The sequence below is a fragment of the Falco rusticolus genome, chromosome 20, assembly GCF_015220075.1.
Source record: "Falco rusticolus isolate bFalRus1 chromosome 20, bFalRus1.pri, whole genome shotgun sequence".
Lineage (NCBI taxonomy): Eukaryota > Metazoa > Chordata > Aves > Falconiformes > Falconidae > Falco > Falco rusticolus.
Genome location: NC_051206.1, coordinates 235,243 through 250,104, shown reverse-complemented (window position 1 = coordinate 250,104; position 14,862 = coordinate 235,243). Strand labels below are relative to the sequence as shown.

The 14,862-nt window shown below is 61.0% G+C and overlaps 2 protein-coding genes across 3 annotated transcripts; both read right to left on the bottom strand.

Moving 5' to 3' along the window:
- Positions 1-3,014: 3,014 nt before the first annotated feature.
- On the bottom strand, positions 3,015-4,607 carry LOC119140357 (alpha-2B adrenergic receptor-like). The gene is given in 2 exon segments (XM_037371641.1): positions 3,015-3,941; positions 3,943-4,607. Coding segments are annotated over 2 exon segments (1,146 nt in total). The 5' UTR covers positions 4,414-4,607; the 3' UTR covers positions 3,015-3,266.
- Positions 4,608-6,023: 1,416 nt separating this feature from the next.
- Positions 6,024-14,668, bottom strand: ELMOD3 (ELMO domain containing 3). 2 transcript variants are annotated; one of them, XM_037371644.1, is made up of 11 exons: positions 14,392-14,668; positions 13,571-13,664; positions 13,189-13,258; positions 12,845-12,907; positions 12,385-12,476; positions 12,048-12,171; positions 11,139-11,261; positions 9,513-9,643; positions 8,805-8,881; positions 8,521-8,648; positions 6,024-7,726 (listed from the first exon to the last, which is right to left on the bottom strand). In XM_037371644.1, the coding sequence occupies exons 1-11, from the start codon at positions 14,457-14,459 to the stop codon at positions 7,521-7,523; spliced, it is 1,176 nt and encodes a 391-aa protein (XP_037227541.1). In that variant the 5' UTR covers positions 14,460-14,668; the 3' UTR covers positions 6,024-7,520. The 2 variants fall into 2 exon arrangements, with proteins under 2 accessions (XP_037227541.1, XP_037227540.1); XM_037371643.1 differs by having other exon boundaries at positions 14,538-14,556.
- Positions 14,669-14,862: the final 194 nt, after the last annotated feature.

The window sequence follows — 14,862 nt, the reverse complement described above, 5'->3', positions numbered from 1 at the left end:
TGCTGGCCCGCCCCCGCGCAGCTGCGGGCTGCTGGGCCGTCCGCGCCTCGGGGCGGGAGGGGAGGCAGAAAAAAGGCCAAAAAAAAAGAAAATCGGCGAAAAAAAGAAAAATGAGAAAAGAAGGGTTAAAAGGGGGAAAAAAGACCAGAAAAAAAGGAAAAAAGAAAAATGGGAAGAGAAGAGAAAAAAAGGGGGGCAAAAGACCAGAAAAAAAGGAAAAAAGAAAAATGGGAAGAGGAAAAAAAGGGGGAAAAAAGACCAGAAAAAAAGGAAAAAAGAAAAATGGGAAAAGAAGAGAAAAAAAGGGGGGGAAAAAGACCAGAAAAAAAGGAAAAAAGAAAAATGGGAAGAGAAAAAAAGGGGGAAAAAGACCAGAAAAAAAGGAAAAAAGAAAAATGGGAAGAGAAAAAAAGGGGGAAAAAGACCAGAAAAAAAGGAAAAAAGAAAAATGGGAAAAGAAGAGAAAAAAAGGGGGGGGGGGGGGGGGGGAAAGACCAGAAAAAAAGGAAAAAAGAAAAATGGGAAAAGAAGAGAAAAAAAGGGGGGGGAAAAAGACCAGCAAAAAAGGAAAAAAGAAAAATGGGAAAAGAAGAGAAAAAAAGGGGGGGGAAAGACCAGAAAAAAAGGAAAAAAGAAAAATGGGAAGAGAAAAACAGGGGGAAAAAAGACCAGAAAAAAAGGAAAAAAGAAAAATGGGAAAAGAAGAGAAAAAAAAGGGGGAAAAAGACCAGAAAAAAAGGAAAAAAGAAAAATGGGAAAAGAAGAGAAAAAGGGGGGAAAAAGACCAGAAAAAAAGGAAAAAAGAAAAATGGGAAAAGAAGAGAAAAACAGGGGGAAAAAAGACCAGAAAAAAAGGAAAAAAGAAAAATGGGAAGAGAAAAAAAGGGGGGAAAAGACCAGAAAAAAAGGGAAAAAGAAAAATGGGAAAAGAAGAGAAAAAAAGGGGGGGAAAAGACCAGAAAAAAAGGAAAATGGGGAAAGAAGAGAAAAAAGGGGTGGAATAAAGACAAGAAAAAAGAAAAAAAGAAGAAAAAAAATATGAGGAAAAAAAGGGGAAAAAAAGGCACAGGGCAGGCGGCCCCGGGGAAGGGGGCGAGGCCGGGGGGGGCGCTGCGGGGGGGGCTTCAGGGTCCCCCCAACCCCGGCTCGTTCTGACCGCGCTCGGAGCGGAGCATCCCCGCACCCAGAGCCCCGCACAGCCCCCCCACAGCCCCCCCATCCCTGCGGGGCCATGGTCCCCCCACAGCCCCCCCATCCCTGCGGGGCCAGCCCCACGGACCCCCACAGGGCCACGATCAGCCCTATGAGTCCCCGCGGATGCTCCCAGCCCCATGCGCCCCACAGCCTCATGCCCGGCCCCATGGGACCCCCCCAGCGCCGCCCCCCCCGCCCCGGGCCGGGAGCGGGGCCAGGCTGGCGGGGGCCCAGCGCCCCGGCCCGTTCGCACGACCCCTCCCACCCTGAGCATCCTCCCATGCCGAGGGGGCCGGGGGGGGCCGGGGGGGCTGGGCTGGGAAAGGGCTGCCTGAGGGTTCATCCGCAGGGATGGGGGGATGGCCCGCGGGGGGGGCTGGCTCCGTCACTGCCCAGCTGTCCCCAGCCATGTCCCCTGGCCATGGGGTGGGGCACCATACACTGGTGGGGGTCATCATTCACTGGTGGGGGTCACCATGCACTGGTGGGGGTCACCATGCACTGGTGGGGGTCATCACGCAGTGAGGGGGATCACAATATAGTGGTGTGGGTCACCGTGCACTGGTGGGGGTCATCATTCACTGGTGGGGGTCATCATTCACTGGTGGGGGTCATCATTCACTGGTAGGGGTCACCACACACTGGTGGGGGTCACCTCACCATGCGCTGGTAGAGGTCACCATGTACTGGTGGGGGTCGCTATGCACTGGTAGGGGTCACCATATACTGGTGGGGGTCACCATGGACTGGTGGGGGTCACCATATACTGATGGGGGTCACCATGTACTGGTGGGGGTCACTATGCACTGGTAGGGGTCACCATATACTGGTGGGGGTCACCATGGACTGGTGGGGGTCACCATATACTGATGGGGGTCACCATGCACTGGTGGGGGTCACTATGCACTGGTAGGGGTCACCATATACTGGTGGGGGTCACCATGGACTGGTGGGGGTCACCATGCACTGGTGGGGGTCACCATATACTGGTGTGAGTCACCACATACTGGTGTGGGTCACCATGCACTGGGGGGGGTGTCATGATATAGTGGCATGGGTCAATGTGCACTGGTGGGGGTCGCCACATACTGGTGTGGGTCACCATGCCCTAGTGGGGGTCACCATGCACTGGTGGAGTTCACCACCTACTGGTGGGGGTCACCATGTGCCGTCGTGAGTCACAACACAGCAGTGTGAGTCACGACACAGCAATGTGGGTCGCGATACGCTGTCACAAACCACAACACACCAGTGTGGGTCACAGTGCTCCACCGTGACTTGCAGTTACACCCGTGTGGGTCACGGTACAGCGGTGCGGGACCCACTGGTGTGGGTCACAACCCACAAACCCCCTCCATGGGCCCTGCCACGTGTCACCCTCACCCTGGCTGGGCAGCACAACCCTATACAAGACACCGGCGAATCCCCACCCCTGGGGCGTCCCCTGCCACCAGGCTCTGTCCCCATGTCCCCATCCCCTGCTGGGTTGAACGTCCTCAGGGCCGGCAGCTGCCGAGATTTATCCTTTGGGGTTGTTTGGGGTTTCTCTATATTTTTTTTTTTAATTATTATTATTTATTCCTTCCCGGGCGCTGCCATAAATAACTGCCCCCTCCCAGACATCGTGTTCCCGCTCCGCCAGCACGCATTCCTCCCGGCCGCGCTGCTGGCCGTCACCGGCCACGGCCCCTGGCCCCACGGTCCCCGGGGATGCGTGTGTGTGGGGTGACACAACACCCTGCCCCCCCCCCCCCCTTGATAAAAAGTGACATTTTTTTCTTATTACAAAATATCTTTTATTGTTAAAAGGCTGCGGCAGCGCCTTGGGGTGGGGGCCCTGCCGGGATGCCACTGGGCTTGGGGACAGGGGTGGTGGCGCAGTGGCCTGTGCCCCCACCCCAGGGCAATCTGGTGACAGAGAAGGCGGCAAGCAGGCAGGCGCCAGCAGCTGGCTGGGGACAGGGACCCATCATCACTTTGAGGGCTTCAACCCCACCCCCACCCCAAGGGGTGCTCTGGGCGGCCAGTGCGACCAGGAGGAGGAGGAGGAGGGAGGGGGCAGCCGGAGCCCCTCACCAGGGTGTCGGGGCTCGGCAGCGGCAGAGCAGGCGGCGGAAAGCTTTGCGGAAGTCCTGGTTGAAGACGGTGTAGATGACGGGGTTGAGGGAGCTGTTGCAGTAGCCGATCCAGAAGAAGAACTGGAAGACGCTGTCGGGGACCTTGCAGTGCTGGGGGCAGAGCGCGCCCAGGCTGTAGAGGAAGAAGAAGGGGAACCAGCAGAGGACGAAGACGCCGATGACCACGGCCAAGACGAAGGTGAAACGTTTCTCCCGGTTGACCTGAGTCTTCCTCCTCCAAGGGTTCAACGCCGGCGGCCGATGTGCCAACACCACCTGCCCTGTCCCGGTGGCCATGGTGTCCCTTGGGCGTCCTCCGGGCTGTGGGGATGTCCCTGCCCCGGGGCTAGAGGAGGCCAGGGGCTCCTCAGGGCTCAGCAGTGAGGTCCTGTCCGCCGGCGGGCAGGTCCCCGGGGGGTCTGCACCGGCTGGGAGGGTGACGCTCGGTGGCACTGATCCTGCTGGTTTGGTGCTGCTGGGGTGGGAGCGGTGGCGGCGCTTGGCGATCAGGTAGATGCGCAGGTAGACAAGGATCATGATGAGGCATGGGGCGAAGAAGGAGCCGACGCTGGAGGAGAGGACGTACCAGGCCTCCTCGTTGAGCTTGCACTGCGGTCGCCCCCCCCGCTGCAGCCTTCTTCTCCCCCTTGTAGACCAAGGGTGGGAGGGAGATGATGGCGGCGATGGTCCAGACGATGAGGATGCTGCACTTGATGCGTCGCGGCGTGCGCTTGGCATTGTACTCGATGGCACGGCTGACTGACCAGTAACGGTCCAGGCTGATGGCGCAGAGATGGACGATGGACGAGGTACAGAAGAGCACGTCCAGTGCCAGGTAGATCTCGCACCACGTCTTCTCGAAGTACCAGTAGCCCAGGAGCTCGTTGGCCAAGGAGAAGGGGATGATGAGGGTGGCCACCAAGATGTCGGCGGCCGCCAGCGACACCAAGAAGAGGTTCTGGGGCGCCCGCAGCAAGCGGCTGCTCAGCACTGCCATGATCACCAGCACGTTGCCCGTGATGGTGAAGAGCACCAGGAAGGTGATTGTGGCGGCGATGGCGGCGGTAGCCTGCACCGAATAGCTGCCCTCGGGGCCCCCCATGGTCCCACCGGCTGCAGGGTCCGGCTGGTGGTGCTCAGCGGTGCCCCGGGGTGCGCGTGAATGAGGCGGTGGGGTGACAGGGGATGCCGGTATCACTTGCCATGCTGCCTGCGGGGCTGCCTGCTGCTCCCACCGCTGCCTGCGGGGCTGCCTGCCCTGCCTGCTGCTCCCACCGCTGCCTGCGGGGCTGCCTGCGGGGCTGCCTGCTGCTCCCACCCCTGCCTGCGGGGCTGCCTGCCCTGCCTGCTGCTCCCACCGCTGCCTGCGGGGCTGCCTGCGGGGCTGCCTGCTGCTCCCACCGCTGCCTGCGGGGCTGCCTGCCCTGCCTGCCGCTCCCACCGCTGCCTGCCCTGCCTGCTGCTCCCACCGCTGCCTGCGGGGCTGCCTGCCCTGCCTGCTGCTCCCACCGCTGCCTGCGGGGCTGCCTGCGGGGCTGCCTGCTGCTCCCACCCCTGCCTGCGGGGCTGCCTGCCCTGCCTGCTGCTCCCACCGCTGCCTGCGGGGCTGCCTGCCCTGCCTGCCGCTCCCACCGCTGCCTGCCCTGCCTGCAGCTCCCCCGCTGCCTGCGGGGCTGCCTCGGGGCTCCCACCTGCTGCCTGCTGCTCCCCCACCGCTGCCTGCGGGCTGCCTGCCCTGCCTGCTGCTCCCACCGCTGCCTGCGGGGCTGCCTGCGGGGCTGCCTGCGGGGCTGCCTGCTGCTCCCACCGCTGCCTGCGGGGCTGCCTGCCCTGCCTGCTGCTCCCACCGCTGCCTGCGGGGCTGCCTGCCCTGCCTGCCGCTCCCACCGCTGCCTGCCCTGCCTGCCCTGCCTGCCGCTCCCACCGCTGCCTGCCCTGCCTGCCGCTCCCACCGCTGCCGGCACCCCTGTGCTGTGCTGCTTGTACCTGCAGCCCTACCTGTGCCTGCCCTGCCCGCCCCCCCGGTGCTGCCTGTACCTCTGCCGCCCCCTGCCCGCCCCCGCCCCGCCTGCCCCTACCTCGCCCCGTCGGGTTGCCGCCGCAGGTGCCGCCGGGCTCTGCGCTGCCGAGCGCCGCCTCCGCGGGGTTTTTAGCGGGCGCGGGGGGGAGCTGAGCCGCCGCCCCCGCCCCCGGGCGGAACCGGGGGGACACGCGGCCGCTGGCGGGGCCGGGCTCGTTCCTCAGCTCCCGCTGCCCCCAGCCCCCGCATCCCCCCAGCACCCGCACACAATCCCCCGTCCCCGCCCCGGTACCTACATCCCCCCTGGTAACTGCACCCCCACACGCAGCTCCCCAGCACCCACATCCCCGCTGGTACCTGCAGCTCCCTCCGGCACCCACATCCCCCCGGTACCCACCCCCCAGCACCTGTGTCCTCCCCTGGTACCCAAACCCCTGCCCCAGCGCCCCCTCCAGCCCAGCACCCGCAGTGGGAACGAGCCAGCAGCTCTCTCACCCCTGGGGGCCCAAGGGCCACACTCCGCCCCCCCCCCCCCCCCCCCGCTCCCTCAGCCCCCAAAACCACCCCCAAGGTGTTTTTCTTCCACTCACCCCAGCCCAGCTGCCCCCATCCACCCTCCTCCCACCCCTCCAAACGATATACGCAGGAATCAGGGATTAAGACAGAAAAAAGTGGCACCGGGCTCTTTTGCCTTTTTTTTTTTTTTTTTTTTTTTTTGTTGTGTTTCCAGTTGGAAGCATTTCCCATCCCACCTCCGAGCACCTTACCGGTGGGGTAACAGCACCAGGAGGCTGTCGGGGGGTGACGGGTGACACACCACTCGCTGCCAGCTCCTCACTTTCTCATGCTTAAACACACTTTACCTCCACATTTGTTTCTTGGGGGCTTTTCCCCCACCCTTTGGAGGGCCACGACGCTGATGCTCCGCTGATGCTTTCGGAGCGTTTCTAAGCCCTGCTGACGTGAGGCACGGAGCCGCTGTCACTGCTCCTCCAGCCTGTCCCTGAGCCTACCTGGGGCTGGGATGTGGATTTGTGAAGGGGGAAGGGGGGGCACAGGGAGCTGGGAAGGGAGGGAGCATGTTGGGAAACAGCACCGCAAGGCCTCCGGGAACCTGCGGGCAAAAGTCCTGTCTGTCTCCTCTTCACAAGGTTTTCTGGACACCAAGCACTGCCCTCGCAGACGCGGAGGCTGAGAAGGATTTTCTTCTTCCCCGCCTCGGCAGCACCTCGCGGCAGGACAGAATCCGACGCTGGTTCCTCTCCTCCGGAGTGGTTTTCCCCACGGCTGAGCCCTGAATTCAGCTCCTGGGTGCCCGACTGACCCTGTTTTGCCCTTCCCTGCTCCCGGGAGCAGCCTCCCCCCAGCAGAAACCAACACTCTCATCCCCTCACCCAGCTGCAGAGACCAGAAGCAAATCCAAGTCCAAAAGTCTTATTTACACCAAGAAAAGCACTTTCTCCCCTACTTTTAAGAACTTATTTAAGTGCTGATGCACACAGTAAACACTCGGGAAGTTCACCTGGGACACCCCAAGCCCTGGGGCACAAGCTGGCCCCCCTGCCCCAGCAATGGGGCCGTGCTCGTGCTCCTACCCCACTGTCAACGGTAATTAAGATGCCACGGCCTGACGTGGGGGGGTTTAAACCCTCCTAGGTGCTGTCAGAGCTGTGATTTGATTCAGGAGCCCTGTCACCATGCTCCAGCTCTGCCTGGAGCATCACTAACTTCCCTGCTGGGGGTAAAGACAGACAGGAGCATGGATTTGAGACAGACAATCCCAGCTCCCCGGCTGGTGGCCCATAAAATCCACCTGTTCTGCCACGTTTTCCCCCTTTGCTTTGGGAGGTTCCTGCCTGGAAAGGATCAAATCTTGCGGTTCGCTCCCACAGCACTGAGCAACGCTGACACCTGCTAGCTGGGATGCTTGAGGGGCGAGATGGGGAAGGACCAGGCCACCCTTTTTGGGGGTTTAGGGCAAAAATCTACTCTCCGTGATGTCCCGGCTCCTGACTGCCCTCACTTTGGCCCAGACCCTGCTCTCACCATGCTCCTCAGGGCAGCGGCCACCTCTCATCACTCTCGACCTACGTGGCCCTTCCTGAGCCCCCTGACCAGAGGTGACAGCAGCCGGGCACCCTCCAAGAGCTGAGCCGTGAGCGGGGTTCCCTGCAGCATCTCCCTCCGTTTCAGATCAGCCTGGCTTCTCCTTCCAGCTCAACCTGCAGGTCGCAAACGCCTGTGAAGTTAATCTCCTCGCCAGCCCGGCTGCCATTGCCAGAGGTAGAAGCAGGGGACAGTTCCTGAAGGCCATCTGCTGCGGGGCTTTTGTTCACGTAGGCCTCCAGGGACTTTAGGAGCTGCTTCGGTTTCTTTTTGGTGGATAATTCCAGCTCTGGGGAGGTCAGAGGAAAAAAGCATGAGGACAAAGCCTGGACGGTGTCAGGGACGCAGCACGCTCCCGGGGTAAGGTTTTGACCCGTGTATCATTTCTGGTTTCCCCAATGTATGCCCCCGGGGGAAGGGCACAACTATGTTTTGCTCAGGATGAGGGAGCACAAAAAGCTCCTCACCAAACCCCCAGCTGAGCTCGGCATCCACCCGAGCTCCCCGAGCTCCCCCCCGGGACGGAAAGCCCGGGGAGAGTGGGGGGAAGCATGAACCCAACAGTGACAGCTGGACCCTGTTTTAAGAAGGAGCCATTAGCACAGCGCATCCGAGCGGCTCTGCTGACATCAGTCTCCTCTGGAGTAAATAACCCCGCTGCTTAATTTAGTGCGCCCTGTGAAAAGAACAGTCGCGACTCCGCTCGCTCCCTGTGCTACAAACAGGGCTTACGCAACCGCAGCATGCGACACGAGTGAGCCTGGGGAGCAAGACATGTCCCCACTTGTCACCCACCTCAAGCCACCATGACACAACAGCCCTCTGAACACGGTGGGTGCTTCCATGGGCGCTCAGCTTTAAGATTTGAGAGGCCAAATGGAGGGGAAACACCCCGCAGGCACTCTGATAGTTAAGGATTGTTGAAAATCTCAGTGTGAGGATTAAACGATGAATGGTTGGAGCTTTCTGTGTGCAACACCCCTGGGGTTGGGCTTGGCAGGACACTAACGTGCCGTGAACACACTGGGTTTGTCCTCTGGGCCCTGGGTTATTTGCCTCAGCTGGGAAAGGAGGGGAACAAACCCTTTAGGAGAAAGCCAGAGTCAGCAACAGTCTTGTGCTGCCACTTCCAGACGTGGTAGAGCTGCAGAAAGGCCGCCGTGTACATGTCGTTCAGCACGGCGATGACTTGCTGCCTGCGGTTGCACTCCCTGGAACAGGCGGAGAGGGGCTGAGCTGACGCTGTCGCTGCCCCGGCAGCTGGGGGAGCTGCCAGGGAGGGACCCCACTCAATGGGAACCAGCAGCGGGTGCTGTTTGAGACCCCAGCCCCACCACCCAGCCCGGCTGCAGAGCTCCGGACCTCACCTGGAGAGACGTTCCTCCCTCAGGGCCTGGATGATGATGCGGGTAATGTTCACAGACATGATGCAGAAGGGGAAATTCTGCAAGAGAACCAATGTTATTGGAGCTCAACTGGTAAAAGCCCTTCTGGCACATGGAGGTGCCCAGGCAACACCCCCAGCCCTTTTATACCGCACCCATGTGCCCCCAAACCTGTGGGACTGCGGCTGCAGGCAACAGATCCATGTAGCAGGATATTAATACTACAGACACGGGTTTGAATGGATGCTGTGGGTCAAGCCAAGCTCATATCCATGCTTAAACTCAACCACATCCGAGACTAAAATGCCAAGTTTAAGGAGGCAGGCTCCACTCACTCCCATTTCCACGCCACACTGCTCTCTGCCCACTTCTCCGGCCCTTTTAACCTGCACAAGTTCAGCTCCAAGTCAGGATGCCAGGAGCAAATCTCTGACCTCCACCAGGATGCTAAATCTCATTCCCAGCATAAAGCCAACACCTGGAGCTTGGCTCGAGCCTCTGCTGGGACCTCCTCAGCTCTTTGGGGACCACCTTCCTCCACTTACCAGCACGAGGGGGATTAAGCAGCAAAAATCCCCACCAAGCCCTTACTCTGAAGGCGAGGGTTTTGTGCTTCCCTTTCCCTGAGCATTAGAAATTAACAGGTAAATACCACAGCAGGGAGCAAGCGTAGAAGGCAGAAGGACGTGCCTGGGTTTCGTGCTGAGATAGCTTGAAAATCTCTCGGGCCAGAGGCAGCGTCTGAGAGTCCATGACGAAGTACAGCATCTGCATCAAGCCCAGCATCCCTGTCCCTCGCAGGTCGGTCCCAGGATCTGCACCTGGAAGGGCAGGACAGCCCAGTCACCTGCTGCTCACCTCCACGCTTCCGCAGGCTGTTTATACCCTGGCACTGTGTTCCAAAAGCAATGGAACCCCAGTGATTCCCTTCAGGAATCATATCCCGAGGGAAGGCTTTCCAGGAATTTCCCTAACCAGAGCAGAACAGGTGCTGTTGCCGCTTTCATGTGGGCAGTAACACGTCCTTGCCCTCCCGCCCACGCACCCATTCCCATACCTTCTCTGGGAATTAGTAGCTTTAAGCTCTACCCACCCCAGGGTGTTTGGCTGGTAAAGTAACACTTAAGATCGGTTGTATATGCGACAGGACAGAGGAGCAGGAGCTGTCCCCCTCCTGTTGAGGGTTTTAGGCTTCATTAAAACCTGCCCTATTTAACTCCCAAGTCAACCAACCCGAAAACTCCTGCGAGGCTGCACGTGACAGCTTTAATCACGTTGTTTTTCTTACACAGGTGAGGCTGAAAGCAACCTGTGCCACAACCTTAGTGACAGAGCCCTGACCTGCGCCGCACTAATAAACCAGTCCTCCAGAGATGGCTCATTAGCCGCAGAGATCGCCTGCTAATGAAAAGCATCAATGACCCAGGCAAAGTGGTTATGCCAGCTACTTAAGCCCCTGCCAGCTGGACACAGGCAACCCTGGCAGCCGGTCTTGGTGTTATCTGGCCAGTCAGTCCAGATGTTGTACTGGTTGTGACAGCTGGCTGGGCAGCAACAGATCTGCTACGAAAGCAGGGTCAGCCCTGGGGCCAGTTCTGTTTAATGTCTTTTATCGACAATCCAGGTGAGGGGATTGAGATCCGGGTGAGGGGGATCGATCACACCCTCTGTGCACTTGCAAGGTGACACCAAGCTGGGCAGCAGTGTTGATCTGAGGCTGTGCCTTGAATGCTGTGTTCAGTTTTGGGCCCCTCATTACAAAAAAACCCCAACAAAACCACACTGAGGTGCTGGAGTGTGGCCAAAGAAGGGCAGCGAAGCTGGCAAAGGGTCTAGGGAACAAGTCTTAGGTCCTTTCCAACTTAAATAACTATGATTTTTATGAGGAGTGACTGAGGGAACTGGAATATGATGAGAGGAAATGGCCTCAAGTTGCACCAGGGGAGATTTAGGTTGGAGACTAGAAAAAATTTCTTCACCAAAAGGGTTGTCAAGCACTGGAAGAGGCTGCCCAGGGAGGTGGTGGAGTCACCAGTCCTGGAGGGATTTAAAAGCTGTGTAGACGTGGCACTTGGGGACATGGTTTAGTGGTGCCTTTGGTAGTACTGGGTTAACAGGTGGACTCAATGGTCTTAAAGGTCTTTTTCCAGCCTCAAGAATTCTATGAAACGGCAGCAGGGACAGTGGCTGCATGAAGGGAGAATAAGAACCAAACCCCTTACGCTGCCTCTGGCTCCCACCTCCAGAGGAATGAACGGTACCAGCACAATCTCTCCTGGCAAAGGTTTGCTCCAGGGGTCTCTCCCTCTGCCCTACCTTGAAAGCCGAGCTCTTCCCAGTGTGCCCCATAGCGCGGGCAGCCCAGCCTGGAGCGGGTTAGCTTCTTGTAAATGGTCTGCAGGATCCTCATGTGCACTCTCTCGTTATCATCCAAACCACCTGGCAGAGAGAAAACACCCCTCAACATCCCTGCCCTGCTGCCCTCCAGCAGCGGCACAGAGATGTGGTGGGGAAAGAAACCACCACCAGCTGCAGGGTAAAGCCAGAGCCTGGCTAGAAACTAAAACCTGCAGCTGAGAACAGCTTACAGTGACAAGGAGAACATCCCTGATGTGTTTATCCGGCTCCAGGGCAGAAGGGAAGGAGAGGAAAATATATTAGAGGTGCAAAAACATCAATAATACGACCATGTATTGTATGAGCACAGGGGTAAGGAGTAATTTCGGCATTGTGGTAAGTTTTGCCAGCCGAAGCAGTGCTGCCCAGGGAACCACGACCAACAGTAAGCCACAGGCAAGGAGTTTCCACGTGCTCAGCATGTGAGATCCACCACAGGACAGACAGGAACAATGTGGACCATGCCAAGGTACCGCAAGGATTCACATCTCGTTCGCTTTGGTCAGGCAACGAGGAGCGAGAAGGGCTGCAGAGCCATGGAGCACCTGCCTGGTGCTGTGCCAAGGTGTACGCATGGAACGGCTGCTACTGTGTCACGATGGAAAGGGGTCAGGAGCTCCATCGTTTCCCCAGAAGCGAGTATGCCCGCAGCAGGGGAGCAGAGGAGATGGAGAACGCGTCCTTTGGGACAAGCAGTTGCCGTGGGATCAGTGGGCAGAGAGCCCCTACACCCCTGAGCCCCCCTCGAGTTCCTTCCCATGAAGCTCTCATGATAAAGGCGATGCCGGTTGGGCCAGTGGCCCGTGCTGGGGCAGGAGGGACACTCACACTGTGCCATGGCCAGAGCCAGCTCCCGCTCTCCCTGCAGCTGTGGCTGGAGTCGGGGAGGGCCGAAGAGGAAGCGAACCAGAGCAGCCAGGCCTTGCCTGCGTGCCGTCACCCGGACCTTCTTCTGTGGAGGAGAAAACACACAATGATGAGGACCGGTCCCCTGGGGAATTGAGCAGGAGAAAAACCAGCAGGTGAGCAGGGAGGGACGCGACCATGCAAAGCGCCAAGCTGAGGAAAGGCAGAATGGAAAGAGGGGAAGTTCCCCGCCACGCTCCTCTCCTACTTACTAAAACTACCCCCGAGAGAGGGCGAGAGCGCGGGGCCCTGCCCGTACCCTGCACTCGGAGAGGTCAGCTGTCTGGAAGTACTGCAGCGCTTCGTTGAAGGAGATCAGGGGTGCGGCACTGGCCAACGTTCCTCCCAGCCCTGCAGGGAGGCAGAGAACAGGGTTAGCCCCCCCAGCGCGAGCCCTGCCCCTCTGCTCCAGCTTTCCGGCACCAGAACAAGCTCTTGCTTCATGCCAGAGCGGCGCTCCGGTGGGGGGAACTTGTTCCCAACTTTTGGCACGGTAGGAGGGAGAAGACGTGGGGAACTGGGGGAAGACAGCAAGTCTCCTGCCCCCTCCCTCTCCTTCCAGACGCTTGGCCCTTTCCTCAGCTCTCTCCCACCCCAAATAACACCCCCCAGCTGCACACCCACCCACTCTTGCTCTCTGGGACTCAGGTCCCTTCCCCTGCACAGACCTTTTCCATCCACCTTTGCAACAACCCCCTTATCCCCAGCACCAGCCGTACCTGACTGGCTCTCTTCCACAGCCTCCCATTCCTGCCGCGCTCGCCGCAGCTCCTCGCTGATCTCTGCCGGAGGAAAGGCACGCCGGAGATTAGAGCTGGCTGGGAGACCCGGGGCGGGGGGCTCGCTCCCTTCCCCCAGCACTGCTCAGGACATCTTGGGGCAGGATCAACCCTTCTCTGAGGACGCTGCCAGGTTTCTCCTCGGCAGGTTTGGGACAAAGTGAAGCAAAGGCTTTGCCTGTGAGACCCGCGCTGCTTCCCTTGGGCTCTTGTCAAGCTCCCCGGGCGATGCACCCGCCAGGAGGTGGCGGGATCGATACAGCAGGAGCGCAGGAGATGCTTACCGGTGCCTGCGGGCTGCCCCGCGCCCTGCACCAGGGCCTGCAGCAGACCATTTTCTCTCAAAGCCGAGATCTAAGTGGGTAAAAGAGATGCAGCCGTCAGCCACCAGCACAGACCCACAAACCCAACCGCTCCCCCAGACCCCGGGCTCCTCCCTCAGGGCCCCGCTCCCGCACCGGGGCAGGGTGGGCACGCAGGCCCCTCTGGGCTCGTTTTTATTGCGTGACCAGCTCAGGTAGCGGAAAGATCTTTATGGGCACAAATGGAAACCGCCGCGCTGACGGCGGGGAGGCGCCGTCTGACACCGGGGGCGCTGCCCAGGCCGGGTCCCGGCGGCCCCCCCGCCCAGGCACCGCGAGGGCCGGACTCAGGCCTGACACGCACGGGGAGGGACTTGCCGGGCGGGGGGAAACGCCGCCGCTCCTCAGGCCGCGCCGAGCCGCCGCCGCCGCTCATGCCCTGCGGGGAAGAAGGCGGCCTGCCCGCTCGACGGGAGCCGCAGCGGAGCCTCAGGCGGCGGGGCCGGGCGGCCCCCCCGGGGCTCACGGGTCCCCCGGCCCCCCGCAGGCCCGAGGCCTCTCCTGGGACCCGGCTGCCCGCAAGCACCGGCTGGCTCCACCCGCGGCCAGCCCTGTGCGCTGACGCCCCCCGGCCCTCGCCGCCCCCTGACTCCGCGCCTACCGGAAGCGGCGAGGCCTACCCCGCGCCCCGCCCCGCCGTCGCGCAGTGCGCAGGCGCGGCCGCGCTGCATGCCGGGAGCGCGAGTGCGCCGCGGCACGGCCGGCAGCACCCGGCATGCACCGCGCGGGGCCGACGGCGGTGTGGGAGGGTCAGGCCGGGGGTAACGCGCCCGCCGGGGCCGGGGGTCCGGTGCGGGGCCGGGGACCGCTACCAGCCCTCGGTGCTGGGGCCCAAGGAAAGCTGCTGGCTCCCAGTGCTCAGTAACAGCTCCCAGTGCCCACCATCAACTCCTGGTGCTCCCAGTGTCACCTCCCAGTGGCTGATACCAGCTCCCAGTGCCAGCTCCCAGCGTCACCTCCCAGTGGCAGCTCCCAGTGCATGGGACCAGCTCCCAGTGGCAGCCCCCAGTCCCCCGTGCTAGCACCCAGTCCCCGATACCGCCTCCCAGTGCCTGGTGCCCAGTACCAGCTCCCAGTGTCATCTCCCAGTACTGCCTCCCAGTGCCAGCTCCCAGTGCCCATTACCGGCTCCCAGTATTCGGTACCAGCTCCCAGCTCTCAGTGTCATCTCCCAGTACCGGCTCCCAGTTCATGGGCCCAGCTCCCGGTGTCCAGTGCCAGCCCCTAGTGCCCGATACCGCCTCCCAGTGCCGGCTCCCAGTGCCTGTTACCCGGTACCAGCTCCCAGTGTCACCTCCCAATGCCGGCTCCCAGCTCACGGGACCAGCCCCCGTTGCTAACCCCAAGTGCCCGATACCGCCGCCCAGTGCCCGGTGCCCCCCGCTGCCGGAGGCGGGGGTGCGGGGCCGGGGCCGGGCCGGAGAGGCGGGCCCAGGGCGGGGCTGTTCGAGGGGGCGGAGCTGCCCGGGAGGCGGGGCTGCCCGGGAGGCGGGGCTGCCCGGGAGGCGGGGCTGCTCGGGGGGCGGGGCTGCCCGGGGGGGCGGGGCTGCCCGGGGGGGCTGCCCGGGGGGCGGGGCTGTCCGGGGGGCGGGGCTG